The sequence below is a fragment of the Aythya marila genome, assembly GCF_965140915.1.
Source record: "Aythya marila genome assembly, chromosome: 17".
In the NCBI taxonomy this organism is placed as follows: domain Eukaryota; kingdom Metazoa; phylum Chordata; class Aves; order Anseriformes; family Anatidae; genus Aythya; species Aythya marila.
In genome coordinates, this window is record NC_139058.1 from 2549108 (window position 1) to 2566312 (window position 17205).

The 17205-nt window shown below is 47.3% G+C and overlaps 3 protein-coding genes across 3 annotated transcripts; all 3 read left to right on the top strand.

The window, feature by feature from the left end:
- Positions 1 to 41: 41 nt before the first annotated feature.
- On the top strand, positions 42 to 8496 carry VPS33A (VPS33A core subunit of CORVET and HOPS complexes). Its single transcript, XM_082774166.1, has 13 exons — positions 42 to 149; positions 227 to 292; positions 384 to 511; positions 998 to 1187; positions 1951 to 2067; positions 2767 to 2941; positions 3640 to 3833; positions 5521 to 5647; positions 5826 to 5893; positions 6472 to 6609; positions 6961 to 7098; positions 7254 to 7422; positions 7964 to 8496. Exons 1-13 carry the CDS (start codon positions 48 to 50, stop codon positions 8155 to 8157), a joined length of 1806 nt encoding a protein of 601 aa, XP_082630292.1. The 5' UTR covers positions 42 to 47; the 3' UTR covers positions 8158 to 8496.
- A 2539-nt stretch (positions 8497 to 11035) lies between these two features.
- Positions 11036 to 12980, top strand: LOC309884697 (uncharacterized protein). Its single transcript, XM_082773894.1, has 2 exons — positions 11036 to 11422; positions 12632 to 12980. The coding sequence occupies exon 2, from the start codon at positions 12699 to 12701 to the stop codon at positions 12831 to 12833; it is 135 nt and encodes a 44-aa protein (XP_082630020.1). The 5' UTR covers positions 11036 to 11422; positions 12632 to 12698; the 3' UTR covers positions 12834 to 12980.
- Positions 12981 to 14028: 1048 nt separating this feature from the next.
- DIABLO (diablo IAP-binding mitochondrial protein) lies at positions 14029 to 17165 on the top strand. The gene is made up of 6 exons (XM_082774331.1): positions 14029 to 14092; positions 14483 to 14606; positions 14936 to 15067; positions 15489 to 15599; positions 15749 to 15845; positions 16533 to 17165. Exons 1-6 carry the CDS (start codon positions 14046 to 14048, stop codon positions 16745 to 16747), a joined length of 726 nt encoding a protein of 241 aa, XP_082630457.1. The 5' UTR covers positions 14029 to 14045; the 3' UTR covers positions 16748 to 17165.
- The last annotated feature ends 40 nt before the right edge of the window (positions 17166 to 17205 follow it).

A 17205-nucleotide genomic window follows, 5' to 3' on the forward strand; every position in this document is an offset into this window, starting at 1 on the left:
TCACGTGGCCGATCAGGTGACAGCAGTCAGGTGACGGCGGCGGGGCGATGGCGGCGCACCTGAGCTCGGGCCGTGTGAACCTGACGGCGCTGCGCGAGGCGGGGCGCAGGGAGCTGCGCGAGGTGCTCGACAAGTGCGCGGGCACCAAGGTGCGGGGGCACCGGGGGGGGACCGGGGGGTGCCCGGGGGTACCGGGGGCACCCAGCCGCACCGTGTCGCCCCGCAGGCCATCGTGTGGGACGAGTACCTGACCGGGCCGTTCGGGCTGATCGCGCAGTACTCGCTGCTCAAGGTACGGCCCGGGGGAACCGCCGGGGGTGGGGGGAGCCGGGGGGGCGCTCGGTTAAGGTGCGCCTCGTCCCCCCCCTCCCCTGCGCCTACAGGAGCATGAAGTGGAGAAGATGTTCACGCTGAAGCCGGGCCGCCTGCCCCAGGCAGATGTGAAGAATGTCATCTTCTTCGTCAGGCCCAAGCTGGAGCTGATGGACATCATTGCTGACAACGTGCTCAGGTACCGCTGGGGCGGGGCGGCTCTCGGGGTGACTCTTGGTTACCCCTGGGGCTTTCCCAGAGCGGTGGCAGTTCCATGTGAAGCTGCCCAAGTTCCCACAGTTGGGTCTCAGTGGGGAGCGAGGTGCAGACACCAAAACCACGTCTGGGCCCCAGTCTGGGAGCAGGGTGCCCGGGAAGGGAGGGGGGTCGCACACCCCACCATGAGGACGCGCGTTCTTCTTACCCAGCCCGACAAGGAGCGCTCTGAGTGATCCTTGGGAGAACTGCAGGGAAACCAAGTCACCTTGCTCAGGTTTCAGACACATGGATGTGAGCATAAACGGCTGGGTAAAAACTACTCAGAGATAAAAAGGAAGCTGATGACCATAACCACGTGCAGCATTCCTCTTTTGTTTACATTCAGCGCCCCTTAGCCCCCCACCCTGTGCCCCGATCTGTGCTGCTGAGTTACTGTCTGTGGTGCTCCTGCCTGTGACTCTTGCAGGGAAGACAGAGGCCGCTCTCCGCAGAGGGACTTCCACATCCTCTTCGTGCCACGCCGCAGCCTGCTCTGCGAGCAGTGGCTGAAGGAGCAGGGCGTGCTGGGGTCCTTCATCCACCGGGAGCAGTACAGCCTCGACTTGATACCCTTCGATGGGGACCTGCTGTCCATGGAGTCTGAGAGCGCCTTCAAGGTTAGTGCTCGTCTCATCGTCAAGGAAAAGCCCTGCGTGTGGGTGCTGGCTCTGGGTGTCAGGTACAAAGGACTCACACAGCAAATGGTCTGTGAGTGAACAGATGGCTCTGAGTGCTGAACTGGGTCCAACTTGTCATTGGGCTTTCTGACTAAACACTGGCAGAACAATCACAACACCAGCCCATATCCTCCTCCTCCAGTCACAGACCGGTGTTACTTTGACAAACGGAGCGTTCATAAGGCCTAAAACACTTGGTCGTTAAAACAAACAGCGCAGTTTGTATCAATACGCAGCGTAAGAGCCATGGCAGTGGTTAATGATGTACGCTGCAAATCACATATCCTCTTTCTTAGAGTGCTGCACCTAGGGACAGAAATGTTTGAGTGGTTCTTTGCCCGTTTCCGCCTTATTAAATAGAGCCAAGATGTGCCAGGGCCTGCAGCTGCTTGTCAGCAGCTAGGCAGAGGTGTTGTGCTCTCGGATCAGCCCAGTTAGAGGGAGAGGCTTACCACAGTTACTCTCTGGCTCTCTTCTCTCTCTCAAACTGGCAATAGCACGCAGGATTCAAAAAAATTGCAGCAATTGATTAGATCAAGTGATTTGATTTAGGAACAGCACAGGTAAGGTCCATATTTACCACTGGCCACAGTTTATTCCCCAGCCTCTGCCTCCTCTGAAGTACTGATGTGGACCACGGGGTGCTGTGGAAGCGGCTGTGTCAGGTGGAAACCTCCCACTGGGAATCCTGCTTCTCCTTTAGGAATGTTACTTGGAGAGCGACCAGACCAGTCTGTACCACGCGGCAAAGGGGCTGATGACTCTGCAGGCTCTCTACGGAACCATCCCTCAGATTTTTGGGAAGGGTGAATGTGCCCGGGTAAGGCAAACGCTGCTGCTTAAACAATGCCTCTTGTTCTTTGCAACACGTGCTTGCTGACATGCCACCTGCAGGTTGTTGTTTTGATTCCAGCCGTGTACTCTTCTTGTCATGTTGGAATTTCATGTTGGAACAATTTTTGTTGTTTCTGCCCAGAAGAACAATCTTTGCTGCTTCACAGGTCTTCCTGTCAGGAAGCTTTATCTGATTTTATGTTTTGCTCATAGGTACAGTACCTTTGTGCTTTCCGCAGGCCTTTCTGTGGAGTACAACACTTAGCCGCTCTGGTATCAGAAGGGCTGGATAAAGCTGGAAATGTGCAGCCTACGTTGGTGCATTATCTTTTCCATCTCTCCCTATAACTGACTCACTCTTTTTTTTTTTTTTTTCTCCATCTCATCAACCTAGAGTTTAATTGGTCCCTTTTGTAATGAGGGAGTGGCTTGAGAGGAAGCCAGTGCTTTGGCTGCCACAGTTGCTGCCCTGCTAAGGTACAGAGTAGCAGTGAAGGGCTTTGCTTTTTTTGTTGTCTTTGTCTTGTCCTGCCCCCATTTGTGAGCCAGTTTGTACCTCATCATTGTCTTCCTTTGTACAGGACTGTGACCCCATACTTGCATAATCATTTGCCTGTACAGCCTACAAGTCAAATCCACCTGTTGCAGCCAGCACCATAACCAGACCAATGTGATTTATTTTCAGCACGTGGCTAATATGATGATCAGGATGAAGCGTGAGTTCCCCGGAAGCCAGAACTCGATATTTCCAGTCTTTGACACCCTCTTGTTGCTGGACCGCAACGTTGACCTGCTGACGCCATTAGCTACGCAGCTGACGTATGAAGGGCTGATTGATGAAATCTATGGGATTCAGAACAGTGAGTACTGCAGGGCGAGGGGAGCGGCCCCGCTGTGCTGGAGCAGGCCGCAGTGTGTCAGACGGATTTCTTCTTCCACTAAGTGACAGTGATGTGGGAGCTGCTCACCTGAACTTGGGGCGGGGATGGTTCAGACCCCTGATGTAGCAGCCCCAGCCTAGAGCCCATCGAGATCAGCTTTGGCCACCTTTGTTTGCTGGGGAAGCAGAGCTGAGTGCAGTGCATGTAACTGAGCTGGGAGTGTTCTGGGTGGTGGCTGGGTGCAGATGTGGTGACACCGAACATGTAGAGTGGGAGTAGAAATGGTAGCGTGTGCCTTCACCCTCCAGCCTGGATAGCTCCCTTGGTGCCACAGGGAAAGGGAAGAGTTTGTGAAAGGTCATTCAAAGCATTCCCCTTCTCCTTGGGAGGGAGGAATTAAAAATTAGGTGTTCAGTGGTTTTAAAACCCATGCTGTACTGATGGCTGGGAGGTTGACCCCAAACCTCTTTGGAAACAGGGCACCTAGAGCTTCCCTGTGTGAGTACAGGGAGACTCTCCTTAATTAACATATATCTACTAAGTAATTTGGGTACTTACATTAGCTTTCTTGCTAAGAACCCTTTCCAGTTAAGGAGACAGGTTTCACAGCCTGCTTTGCTGAAGTTACGGTGGGGAAGCTCCAGTCCTTACCAGGGTTATCTCTCTGCATTTGACAGCATATGTGAAACTCCCTCCTGAGAAGTTTGCCCCGAAGAAGCAGGGTGAGGGCGGCAAAGATCTCCCCACAGAGCCCAAGAAACTCCAGCTGAACTCAGCTGAAGAGCTGTACGCTGAAATCCGAGACAAGAACTTCAATGCTGTGGGGTCAGTGCTGAGCAAGAAAGCCAAGATCATCTCAGCAGCCTTTGAGGTGAGGCGTGTATCTGACCGTGCATGCCTCGGGCATTGTCATCAGACACAGACACAGTCTGTAGCAGTGGGGCTCTGACGGGCAGCCTGAGCTGCTGCCGTGGACTGATCCCCAGCCAGAGAAAACCCAGGCCTCAGAACCTGCTTGGTTCTGGTCCCCCATCCAGGGCTGAGATCAGCTCCGCTTCAGCAGTAGGTGTTGGTCAGATCTCTGCAGTAATGTAGACCCCCTCTTCTTGCCACCTGTCTGTTCTGGGGCTTTCCCCATCCTGACTGTTAAAAGCTTTTCTCAGATCTAGCCTGCAAAACTCTGGTGCTGCTTCCCTCTGCAAGAGGCCCGAGGTTATTTTTAGTGCAGTGATCAGTTCCACTTTGTGGGGTGTTGATCTTTCAGTTAACAGGTAACAGTCCTTGTCTCTCTGTGTTCCCTGAGGATAGAGAGAAAGAGTTGAAGAAATAAGACTGGAGATACACATTCACGCAGTGTTACTATGGCAGGCATCAAAAACAACAGGAATGTGGAAAAACCCAAATTGTCTTACGGGGGGTTTGACCCGTAAACTCAGGCTCATGTTGTCTTAAAGCTGGAGAGTGCTGTGGGGTGTGTTTGTGGTTTTGTTTGAAAATATCCTGTTGATGATTCAGAAAGAGACTGAGATCCTGTATCTGTGTTTTCAGACTTCATAGTGGTTCTGCAGAGAACTGGTTACATTATTGGATTGTATTTCTTGTTTATTTCCTTTGCCTCTTCCTTTCTGCCACATGAAAGAGGTGGTGGTTCCCTAACTAAACTAGTGCACGCTTAGCCTTCCCCTCATAGATGACTGTTACCGCAGGATTAATGCTGAAGGTGCTAAGGACAGATTGTTCACACTGTTGCTTTTTTTTAAAAAAAAAAAAAAAAAAAAAAAAGTCAAATATTAGAGGTGATAATGAAACAGCATCACAGCAGTAGCAAAGGACTTATTAAATTGCAGGCTTTGTCACTATAACTCTCCTGCCTGCACTTGCCTGCTTAAATTCTTCACATATGAATCAAATTATTATTTTTATTCTAAGTTGCAGTGAGAGACAAGTAGCCCAAATGAAATACAGACATCTGGACTGCTCTGAGAGCTGAAGTCTGCGTTGTGCTTCATCAGAGCATTGCTCAAAACCTGGGACACTGCAGCCAGGTACAGTGAATCGCAGGCTCCTCCTTAAGAGGGCCGCAGACCCGGCCTGCCCAGTTCCTCAGCACCTCTGAAAACTGCTTTGAGGGGCAGTGACCCCACCTCTGGCTGCATTTGCCCAGAACTTCATGTTTGGTGGCACCTAGCTTTCGTCTTTGCATAAAAAAAGATATTTGCTGATAGGGAAGCTGAGGAAAAGTTAGTGATGGCTGGTCAGACAAAAGAGGAGAAAAGAGATTGCCAGCACTGGCACAATAATTGACAGAATGGAAAGAAACAGCCCGATGCTCCTGTTGTATTATGACTGGCCTCTTCTAACCACCAAAGCGCTGTTACAGGTGATGCTGTGATTTTAGTATAAAGATGTAAAGTATTTTGTCTGAAAAGCTGCACATCTCAAACAGTATCTGCTGCTGCACTGAGTACAGGAAAAGACTTTCTCATGATGAAATGATCTAGTTGGTGGGTGGCTAATTCATTTGAACGAGATCTAACCTTAGTGATGGATTTCTTTAGGAAAGGCACCATGCGAAAACGGTTGGAGAGATTAAGCAGTTTGTCTCGCAGTTGCCACACATGCAGGCAGCAAGGAGTTCTCTGGCAAACCACACCTCAATTGCAGAACTCATCAAAGACATCACCAGTGAGTATTTGTTGTATAGGCTGAGGGATTTGAGTGTACAAGATGTAAGACAGCTTGATTGACATCATTCAGCTTGACAAAAATTGGGTTTATCCCATCCAATGCTCCTCTGCTGAAATGTTAAATGCAGTAAATACAGTCAGTTGCTAATACGTCAATTTTCATTCTTTTCCTGAAGCATCTGAGGATTTTTTTGATAATTTAACAGTGGAACAGGAATTCATGTCCGGAATAGACACAGACAAGGTGAGTAGGTAACGACAACTAATAACTCTTCAAAATATATATATATGTATATTTCTGTGTGTGCTTTTTTTTTTTTTTTTTCCATTGTGTTTGGTGGTGGTTTGTTTTTTGGATGTTTTTTGTTTGTTTGTTTGAGCAATACGTGGTCTGGATGATGTCTATCTCCATTCAGTGTCAAAGCTGTGAGCTCTCACGTGTGTCTCCTTGCCTGTCTGCAGAAGTCGTTTCCAAGTGACATGCACCACTGAGCCTACGTAGAGGTGCCACTGTACTGAGTGCTCTGCCAGGCTTTTACCTGTCGCTGCCTGCAGCTCAGCTGACTGCGGGTGGATTGCTTTCACTTGTATAGGGGCACTGTGTCCTGTGAGGGATCAGTGGAATCAAGGTGCTTTAGAGAGGTGCTAGGTGGAACCCATGCGGGATCACTGATTTACAGCTGGCTTGGAGCTGCCTGGGCAGCAGCTGCATCCCCTTTCTTGCCATTTTGCAGACACTAGGCAAAACTAGATTGTTCTTTCCACGTCTGCTAGGTACTTTAGCAGGGCTTTGACTAACAGCTTATATATTTCTTTGAATAGGTTAACAATTATATTGAAGACTGCATTGCCCAAAAGCATCCATTAATCAAGATCCTACGTCTCGTTTGCTTGCAATCTGTGTGCAATAGTGGGCTGAAGCAGAAGGTTCTGGACCATTATAAAAGAGAGATTCTGCAGGTTGGTCTGTAGCTTTTGGATTGATATATTTCTGAGAAAATCTCCATCAAAGCCTCCACTCTACAGCATTCCGGACGGATGCCTCTTATATGGGGTAGTCTTAGCATGACTTAGGTGTGTTTGGAGGGCAGAGGCTTGTGTTTGGGCTGACAGCTGGGATGCAGGTGGTGCACGTCTGTACACAACGTGAAGGTACAGAGGTTTATCTCATTACAGTTTTTGCTATCATGGTTTAAACACTCTAAATGGGTTACACTGTAGAGATCTTAACCAAAACATTTTTTATAATAATGTTTACAATCTGGCCGTGGATTATTGGCATGGATTAAAGGTGAATTCTTTCTATTGCAGACGTACGGATACGAGCACATATTGACCTTAAACAACTTAGAGAAGGCTGGACTCCTGAAGCCTCAGACAAGCGGTAGGAATAACTACCCAACGATCAGGAAAACCCTGCGCCTATGGATGGATGACGTTAACGAACAGGTAAACAGATGCTTCAGCAGCGACAATTACACTTAACAGCAGGGGATTGTGTGCAGCAGGAAAGCCCTCGTGGTTTTGTTTGATTGTTAGGGTGCTGTGCTGCTTTCCAGCATGAAGTACCATTCACCTGTTGCTTGCGCTCTGCTCTCTTGCAGAACCCCAATGATATCTCCTATGTGTACAGTGGCTACGCGCCGCTGAGCGTGCGCCTGGCACAGCTACTGGCCCGGCCTGGGTGGCGCAGCATAGAGGAGGTGTTAAAGATGCTGCCGGGTCCCCATTTTGAGGAGAGGCAGCAGTTACCTACTGGCCTTCAGAAAAAGCGTAAGTTTTGTTTCATTTTCCCATTTTTTAAAGGGATGTGCATGTCTGCTAGGTTGAAATGAGGCAAACAAAAATGGAGGCTGGCAGAATGCAGGCATCTGTCTCCTCTCCCCATCTCCCTACAGTGTTAGATATCTCTATTCTTGACAGATGGCTTTTGGGCCTCCTTAAAGCTTCCAGTCTGCTATTAATGAACAGCACCATTTGTAATTGAAAATACTGTGGAGTTGTACATTTCTTTAACTTCTCATCGGTGTACTAACAATCCCCACCCTTTCACCATGATTTTAATAAATACCATTACCTCACAACGAAGGTCAGCATCACTCTCCTAGTACTAAGCAAATTCTGTAGAGACTCCTCAGCTGGCAGCGGAGTCTGCACCTCTGGGCCCCAGGCCGGTTCTGTGCCCAGCAGGTTTCTCCTCTAAACCAGCTACGTTTATTTTAGGTTTAGGACATTCTGAGTTTGCCTGAGAGGCGATGGATAGGAGATGTTAAAATAAAACTAAGCCAACCTGTATGTTTCTCTGAACTCGCAGGTCAGCACGGTGAGAACCGAGTCACACTGGTGTTCTTCCTGGGAGGCGTGACGTACGCAGAAATAGCTGCACTCAGATTTCTCTCTCAGATGGAAGACGGAGGCACAGAGTATGTCATTGCCACCACGAAACTGATCAACGGGACCACCTGGATCAAATCCTTGATGGAAAAACTGGAGCCTGCCCCTTTCTAGGGTCTGTGGCAAGAGACACTAAACATGAACAGCCCTGGGTTGATAGAGGTACATCAGCCTCTGGAATAGCTCCTGGAACACGAAAGAAACGTGCTCCTGGAAGAGTGGCATGCCCCTGAGTGGTCCTGCTCCTGAAGCAGTTCCCCTCGTCCCTCTCTGCACTTGCATTCCTACTGTTTGTTTGGGGACCTTCCTAGCAGACAAACAGTGCTGAAAGGCATTAACCATGAAATAAATTATGGGAAAAAGAGAAGTCCCTGCTTGTGGTCTGAATCAGCAAACAAGTGCTGGGGGAGGGTGGGATTTGCTGTGGTCCTTCTATTTGACGAGCTCTTACCATTTTTCTTTCTGTTTAGTTTTAATGGGAAATGCAATTACTTCTTTTTACCTTCCTGAGAAGCTCGGGGGCGGGATAGCCATTATTCCCTGTCTGTCGCTGTTGCCTGATAATTCCATCAATGTGCTGGCTCCGTTCCTGTCACAGACTGGGTGCAGCTGAACCTGTGCTTTGAAAAGCTTCCACAGGGTGCCTCTGCTATTTTTGAAAGTCCTTTCCCCCAATATCAGAGCATCACTTTACTAAAATAAAATGTAAAACTAACACTTTGCTATTAGCATTTCCTACCATGGCTAAAACTTGCACCATTATAATTCTGCTGGAAAGGTCTGTCCTGCTTTCATCTTTCTGCTAAAAGCTGAGGAATTCCCGTTTCTAGCTCCGCCACATTCACCTCAATAGGAACCTAAAAGGGCCATGTCCAAATTTTCTCACGTCCTTGAACACTGTACAAGAGGAAGATAACCGCTCCGAAGGGGAAGCAGTAACTTTTTTACTGCATAGGATTAGATACCTCTTGAAGACAAAAACCCAATGACACGTAATTCACAAAGTACCAAACTGAAACAGAGTAAACTAGCAGGCTCCTTTTGGCCCCAGCTGCTCTGCCAGGCTTTGCCACATGTCCTCAGTGCCCCTTTGGAAACCACATGGCTCTCAGGCAGCCAGAGAAGAGTTCCTACAGGGCCTGCGTAGCCTGCACTACACTTTTGTGGTTACCTACCCCTCAGTCACACTCAAGTCCACTGTCTGGCCAAGACATTCACTGGGATTCCTCTAGCACAGGCAGCAACAAATAAATCTTGAACTAGCCACATGCATGTCAACAGCACTGACTGCAAATGCAAATAACAGCATGGAAATGACAAGGAACACGCAAGTCTTTTACTGCAAGCATTCTCTGACACTCAGTGGGATGTGGCTTGTTTGGCCTAGGTGCACCCGCCTGACTGCAAAGCACCTCCAGAGTATGAATTACCTCAGTGTGCCCAACGCTTATGTTAGAAGACACACGTACACATACACAGGCACTCCCCACATGGGATGCAGCCCAAAAATAGCTGCCTCAGTGGACCAGCAAGCAGCAGCTTTAAAACAGATCCCCTTTTTGTTTTCCTCGGTTCAGTTTACAAATTGTGGTACTTGCTGTTGCAGAGTCCAGAATTGTAGAGCGGAATTTTCCATGGCCTTGGGGGCTGGGGCCTTGGCGTTGCTGAGCCAACGTACGCAAGCAGCAGCTTCTGGCTCCGGAAGACTCCGCGCTGCTAATTGCTGGGGGCTGGGAAAGCAGAGCAGGGGCTGTTGCCTGTCTGTGGCACTGACACTATACTCACACCCTTCCCAACAAACACTGGGGCCTGTGTTTCACACTGCACTTCATTATTAAACCGTTACAAACAATTTAAAAAAAAAACAAACAACACATTAAATCACTCTCTTCACAAACATTTTGGCTCTCATTTATCCCACATGATGTGTACAGCATTGAAAAAAAAAACATTTTCCCACATTGTTAGGGTTATGACTCTGAGTTTCAGTCTTAGAAATTAATCACGAGGAAACGACTAGCACTGATCAGGGTATTTTGTGGCCCAACACAAATGAATAATGCAACAAAGGCAGAGCACAAATTCAACAGCTTACTTACCTTTTCACTTGGGTCAATAAACGTGTTAGTAGCATTAGAGGCAACATTTATTTCAAAAAGTACTTTATGCGAACACTGTAGATTAATTTCCCAACAACACTGCATACATCTTGCAGACCGTACCCCTCACCACCACCAAGCAAGAGCCATGTGGATACACAAACTAGAGAAAGTCTCTTCCCGGAACTATTCAACAACAACAAAAAAGCCATCTTGACGTTGATCGATTCTCTGGAGGAGCAATTACTACTTAACAGGCTTCCTGAGCAGCTTGATTATGTTCTGCTTCTGTCTAAGGCCTTGCTGACCATGCGGGTAATAATTTGATAACAAGAGAGCTTAATTAAATTAAGGGGCCATTTTCTACATCATAATATCTTTGTAGGTAAGAGATTTGATTTGCAGTACACACTCTTCCTTCTCTCTGCTGGCTGCATTTGTCTGATTTACAAGCAAAAAGAAAAGCAAACATTATCCAACCTCCACTCCCAAAGACTTTCACTTTTCATATAGCATTCTCAGAAAGCAGTTTTGCTAAAAATAAACGTGTATCTTACCTCCCTCCTCCCCACTTGCCACCAATAAGTTGTAGCTTTTGCTCTCTAACAGGTAGGGGTGACTTTTTGGCTGTGCACAGAAGATACTAGGGCAGTGAAGGAGCAATTATGTATAGACTAGACTGCCTTCAGCACTCACTCGCTTCTGATAAAAGGGCCTGATTCAGTCTGCACAGTTCCAGCCTGTCCTGTGCCGCTGATGGGCAATCCCCAGGCAAGCACCTTGCTCCCTGAGCAGCCCACAGAAGCACGGGGCTCTCAGAGAATGAAGGAAGAGCTACAGCAGTCTTCCAGGTAACCGAACTGCACAATAAAAAGCATTCGATGACACAATGCTTTGTTAGAGGGGGAAAAAAAAAGCACATTTAAACAAATGCAGGTTTTGACTGACAGCACTAGGAAAGCTATGGTGCTTAAACTCACCGAACGCCGTTGACAAAAGCTCTCCGGGGAAGGGGAGCTATTTGGAGTGCTCTGTACTGCTGTGCCGCGCAGCGCGTAAAGGCGCTCTGTCATATAATAATTGGTCCTGACCACACCTAGTGCATTAGTCCTTGTGCGGGCTGCAAATACAGCCTCATCGCTCCTGCCTCCCGGATGAGCAGCTCAGAAGGGGATCAAACTACAGTACAAACCTTCCAGGAGCCAGAAATTCAAGGGGCAGCTGCAGAACAGAACCAGAGGAATAGGAACTTTACGAAGTAGACCCCATCATCTACCTGGGTAAGCAATTCATTTCTTTGTCGGCGCTACTTTAGACAATTAAAAGTTTCAAAAAGCCAATAAATATCAAAGTTTAATGCTTTGAACAACTGGGAAGCCATAGCTGGTTTTAAAATGCAATAGCTCCCATGATGTCTACATGCACCTGAGTTTAGAAAGAAATAACCAACTCAATAAAAGCAAAAGAATGACTTAATTTTAATCAAACTGTGAACTCTTCATCGTGCTTTTTAAAAAATGTTCAAAGTGGCAGAACAGGAATTCAATTTACTCTGACCGGCTTTAGACTATTTAGAAGAGACATAATCCTTTTAAGTTAGTTTTATCCAAAATCTGTTTTTAAATTCCCTATATGTGCTTCACCAAGACTGGGAATATTTTGTCAGGCATGGTTGTGACCAAAATTAAAAAGAACATGCGAGTCAGGGAGACAGCAGAATTTTTTAATCGGACCTTTAGAGATTTAAGTCTGAGGAGCCAAAAACTTTTGTGAAATTTTAGATTTTATATTAAACTTACAAACGAGCAACTTCTAAAGTGACGTGTTCATATGATTTCAAAACACAGATGGAAGATGAGTTCTAAAATATCTTACCCTGTGTCTCCCATTTAAAGGTTATTTTTAAGGTGAGACAGAAATATTTTCCTGTGCAAACTTGTATTTAAGCCCAAGTTTTCCTCACTCTTAAACAAAAGGCTCAGTTTGTGCCAGTATCTCCATTAGATGCAATTATGTCATTAAATATTAATGGTGGCTTCCTTGGAGGAATTGACCACTTTTATCAGAACACACTGGTGGTAATGCATCAGCGAACACTCCGCTTGTGAAGCTTCCTGGATGCACAGCCACTGACACGGGGGAAAGGCATCAGGATCCGGCTGAACTGGGGGCCACCGGTCCTTAGCTACACAACAGCGACCACTACGCGTGCATCCATATTTTAGTTTGCTTAGTTACCAGTCCTGATTTGGAGATATTGTTCAGATCCCAAACTCCTTTTCAACACTGCACACAGCTTGGTAACCCAGGAAAAGTCTGAACAAGCTCACACAAGACGAGCCTCACACTTACACTTCAGTAATTAGCAACTTGCTTAGGAGGCTGGGTGGCTGTTAACCCTCCCAAAGACAACCATTTCTCCCTGCAGCAGAGCCACACCATCCTTCTGGGAAAGACCCATCCTATCCCTTTGCTTCTCCTTCATACAGAGCACAGAAGAACAAGGCAGCAGCCAGCTCCCGACACCTTACCTGCCCTGTGGTGCTGGGAAGAACCATGCCAGACTCCTTTGCCATCCACTTCCTCAAGGTCCTGAGGGAGCTGCTGGCCTTCGTGCTGTTCAGCTACACGGTGCTGGTTGGAGCACTGCTGCTCGCCGGCTGGACGACGTACTTCCTCGTGCTTAAATGACTGCTGCCCTTCTGCTCCGGCAGCCACAGACTGGCCCAAAGCACCAGGCTCCACGCTCAGCGCACAGGATGGCAGTCCCTTCCTCCTGCACCGACTCTGCAAGCATTTTGTTTTGTTACTGCCTAAGCATAATCTTATTTTCTTATGTAAAAAGGAAAGATTAAAAAAAAAAGTATCTATACACATACATCTTTCTGATCTTTGTGGCTCTTGCCAATTCTTTTCCTATCTCCTAGACATTGGTCCCTGTTCCCTGGAAGATCTGAAAACTTCCCAGTAGCTTCGTCCCGAGAGTCCCACCCCACACCCAGCCCAACTCTAGGGAACAGCAGCCCACCGAGTGTGGTGGAAGGACAGGAGGGATGCGACACAATTTGTGTGTGACCAACATCTCAGATAAACAAGTCCTGCCTTGCCTAGCTCTGCCTCACTGAGGGTGGGAACACAGATGGAAAAATTACCTGTAATTGCTTTTTAGTTCTTAAAAAAGCCATTTCAAATCAGCACAAAGTTTCCCCTGGTTTAACAAGGTACACTTTTGTGGGGTGGGGGCACCAACACCACACCACCCATAGGGCTATCATTTGGCACTCCTGAGCATGCAACGCTTTTCAATAAACACTTTAAATACGGGGACAGCTGAAGGATATAACTGGTACAGCAGTGCCCTGCTAAACCTAAAGTGTGACAAGTCAAGTGTCTCATAAAGAACAGCAGGAATTTCTGGTATATAAGAGAAAAAAAAAATAATAATAAAAAAAAATGTAATTGAACTCGACTTAGGCTTTTCATGTGTAACTATAAAGGAGACCCTAGCAGGGGATTATCAAAGGCACTGAACCACCCGAAGCCAACGCAGCACCACATATTCTAAAAGCAAAGCCCAAGAACACCAGCGGGGGCACAAAGAACAGGGGCCGCGCCCGGTTCTAAGCCGGGAGCCCAACAGGTACCTCGGGCTGGGGCTGGGCGAGGGATTTGCGGCCATTCCTGAGCGTTTTGAGGCCGTTCCGGGGGGTTTTGAGACCACTCAGGGGCACCAGACCGCCAAGTTACCTCACGGCCTCACCACCCCGCGACCGTTACTAACGGCTGCCTCACGACCGTTACCAACGGCCGCTCGCGCGCACGCTGCGCATGCGCAGATCCGCCCCCCCTCCCCCCGGCCGCCGCGCGCGTGACGCCAGTTCCTCCGCCGCGCCCCGTCCCAAGATGGCCGCCGCCGGGCGCTGGCTGCGGAGCTGCCGCTCGCTCCTCAGGTACCGCCTGCTGCCGATAAGCGCGTCCTAAAGCCCGGTTCTCGGTGCGGTTGAATGTTACCGGTGTGTTTTTAAAGCCCGATTTTCAACGCGATTGGGTTTTAACGGCGTGTTCGCACGAGATGCGTGCCTTCCCTCGCGGGACCAGCAGTAGGCTGGCTTTACTGTGCCTGCCTGTTGTTCCTTGTAGCTGTAATTAAATATCAGGACCTTAAACAACCTTGTTCATCTGCAAACGCGGCTGTATCGCAAAATGTATCAGACACGGATTTATCACAGAAGGTTCCTCCTGACTGGGTCACCTGGAACAGCCCCCACACGTTTATTTCCTCCTTGACACCCGCCCCACGCGTTGTTTCTGTGCCTGACCCCCGTGTTTTGTGCTTGCAGACGAGGCTTCCCCGTGCTGGCGGCCGCCCGCAGACAGCCCGGCCTCTCTGGAGGGAGCAGGCGATGGCAGCAGGCGCTGGGCGTGGGGCTGGGAGCGGCGCTGTGCGCAGTCCCGGTCATTGAGGTAATGTTACGAGGGAGATAGGAGCGGTCAAAACCACTTGCCTAGCGTTGTACGAGTTAATGTTTACCTTAGTACCATCCTCGTTCCTTCTCGGGGATCACAGGTGGTTATCTGTGTAGTTGTTAAGGAAGAGAAATGAGAAAGATGGGGTTTACCTTCAGTAATGTCTTAAAAAAGGTTGCCTTGTTCTACAGAGAAAGGCGAAACACCACTAAGAAACAGGCTGTCCAAGCTTGTAATTAACAGTCTGCTTTTGCTTACCGTTATTTGTTACAATAACGTATACTTCAGTGTCATGGTAAAGATGATGCAAATTTGTTGTCTTTCAGAAACAGAATTCCTCTTCTCTCAGTAACGATGCCCTGATTAAAAGAGCAGTTTCTCTGGTAACAGACAGCACTTCCACTCTCCTCTCTCAAACAACGTATGCGTTAATTGAAGCATTGACAGAGTATACAAAGGTAAGCTGAGTGATTATGAGTAGTGTACTCTTATATTTCTGCTTTTCATGCAGTACAAGTGTATTTGTGTGCAAGGAACTCCTGTAGCACAAGTAGGCTTTCAGAGCAGGAGATCAGAGTGGCAGTTCCATGCTCTGGATTCCAAAAAGCCCAGAACAATGCATACATACTCTTGGAGTATGAAAGTTGGAGTCAGTGTACTCCTTCCTTTTTTCAACATCTATAAAATTAACAGTAAACTTAAGAACAAAGCACCTTTGTAACTATTAAACGATTTGTTACCCACTGTATATACTGGGGATTAAATACAGACAGGTTAGTTCTTTTCTTATTTCTGTGACTAATTAACAGAAGTTAACACTGAGACAACATCAATGACTTACAGATTTTCCTGTAACTGTGTGAAATGATTCCTTTGCAGGCAGTTTATACACTAGTGTCTCTCTACAAGCAATACTCAAATCTTCTTGGGAAGATGAACTCCGAAGAAGTAGACGCAGTCTGGCAGGTGGTGATAGGAGCCAGAGTTGATGTAAGCAATTACCTCCCTTCGGTCAGCAACTTGCCTCATTTATGCTGCTCAGAAAGCTGTTGTGTCACTTGCTGACCTTTTCACAACGGTTTGGAAGAGCATTCTGATACGAATCTATAAAGCTGAGTAATACTTTATTTTACTCCTAGATGACAACAAAACAGCAAGAATACCTGAGGCTGGAGTCCAGCTGGATGACAGCGTTACGTCTCTCAGAGATGGCAGCAGAAGCTGCATATCAATCAGGTATGCAGAAGCAGAAATACTGAGAATCTTTCAGCTAACATTTAGGTGCCCCTCGCTGGATTCACTTTTATTGAAGTGAGAGTATTTGCCTTTTGCTCAGGGACGATAGGAATTTTGTTTTCTCCCTGTACACACACTTCCACAAAACATGCAGAGACTTGACAGCTCTGAGATTGAGTTATGAGCTGACTTGGCAAAGTTATTGGAGCAGAGAAAGAAGATTAGGACAAAAAAAGTAAATATCCAGGGGCAGCCTAACTGCACATTTCTTGTTGAAACTGTTGAAAAAGACATACAATCTGTAGGAGCATAGGAAAACAGGTTTCCATGTTCAGCAGTGCCACGCTTTCCAGTTTATGTTCCGTGACAAGACAAGGACTGAAAGTTCCCAGTACACGGTGACTGGGCTGGGCTTAGTTCTCAAACCCAGCAGCACAACCTGATCCAATTTGACCAGATGCTGGCTGAAAGCTGCTTGGGCTGGAGGAATTCAAGGGGACACAAAAATCTCAAGGTCGGCATGTTGTTGGTTCAGGTAAATGAACAGTAAATGCATTTAGCATTAATACAGCCCAGGAGCCATCAAAACACTTAGCAAAGCAGGTGATAATTATAGACAGTTGCTTCCTTAATTGAAGGTTTGCTGAGTGCTCTCTAACCTAATGAATTTAAATTACTGCTTTTCAGGTGCAGATCAAGCCTCAGTGACAGCCCGAAGCCACATCCAGCTAGTGAAATCACAAGTGCAAGAAGTGCGGCAGCTGTCCCAGAAAGCAGAGACGAAGTTAGCTGAAGCTCAGACAGAAGAGCTGATAAAAGCTCAAGGAGAGGAGTCTTCATTGCCGCAGGGTGTTATAGGAAGTACGGATGCGGGTGAAGACCCTTATCTCCGGGAAGACTGAAAAGAACTGAAGTGTCCACCTTCGAGTACGTGAGAATTGATCAGAAATCCTGGGGTTTTCCCACTTCTAAGTGGATAGTGGAAAACTGCTGAAATAAGCCTGTGATTCCATTTTTTTTCCCCCCTAAATAGGCTTGCTTTACAAATCAAGTCAATTCCAAGACTCTGAAAAAGCCTTCACCTTGTTTGTAGCCTACCACGTTTGTAATAATTATAGATTTGATTATTTAAGTGTTTAACTATGCAAATGTGAAAATTGCTATCAAGGATAGCTTGTTGTTCATTGTCTCTGCCGGGAGGATCCTACCCGTGGTGCGATGTGTTTCTGGGAGCTCTCTGACATAGGGGCTAACTAGGTATCAGCCAAAGACATGTATTTAAAAGTGATAATTTTTAACCTGTGAAGTAAATGATACGTTAGTAGACACCTTTATTAAACTGTGCAAGTGCATTTCCTTT

What these genes read in the sequence shown, in the direction of transcription:
- VPS33A (XM_082774166.1), top strand. Translation starts at nt 48, where the DNA reads ATGGCGGCGCACCTGAGCTCGGGCCGTGTGAACCTGACGGCGCTGCGC. An exon ending in ATAAAAGAGAGATTCTGCAG is followed by an intron (nt 6,610 to 6,960) that starts GTTGGTCTGTAG and finishes TTTCTATTGCAG; the next exon opens with ACGTACGGATACGAGCACAT. An exon ending in TACTGGCCTTCAGAAAAAGC is followed by an intron (nt 7,423 to 7,963) that starts GTAAGTTTTGTT and finishes CTGAACTCGCAG; the next exon opens with GTCAGCACGGTGAGAACCGA.
- LOC309884697 (XM_082773894.1), top strand. Translation starts at nt 12,699, where the DNA reads ATGCCAGACTCCTTTGCCATCCACTTCCTCAAGGTCCTGAGGGAGCTG.
- DIABLO (XM_082774331.1), top strand. Translation starts at nt 14,046, where the DNA reads ATGGCCGCCGCCGGGCGCTGGCTGCGGAGCTGCCGCTCGCTCCTCAG. An exon ending in GCGCAGTCCCGGTCATTGAG is followed by an intron (nt 14,607 to 14,935) that starts GTAATGTTACGA and finishes GTTGTCTTTCAG; the next exon opens with AAACAGAATTCCTCTTCTCT. An exon ending in AGAAGCTGCATATCAATCAG is followed by an intron (nt 15,846 to 16,532) that starts GTATGCAGAAGC and finishes ACTGCTTTTCAG; the next exon opens with GTGCAGATCAAGCCTCAGTG.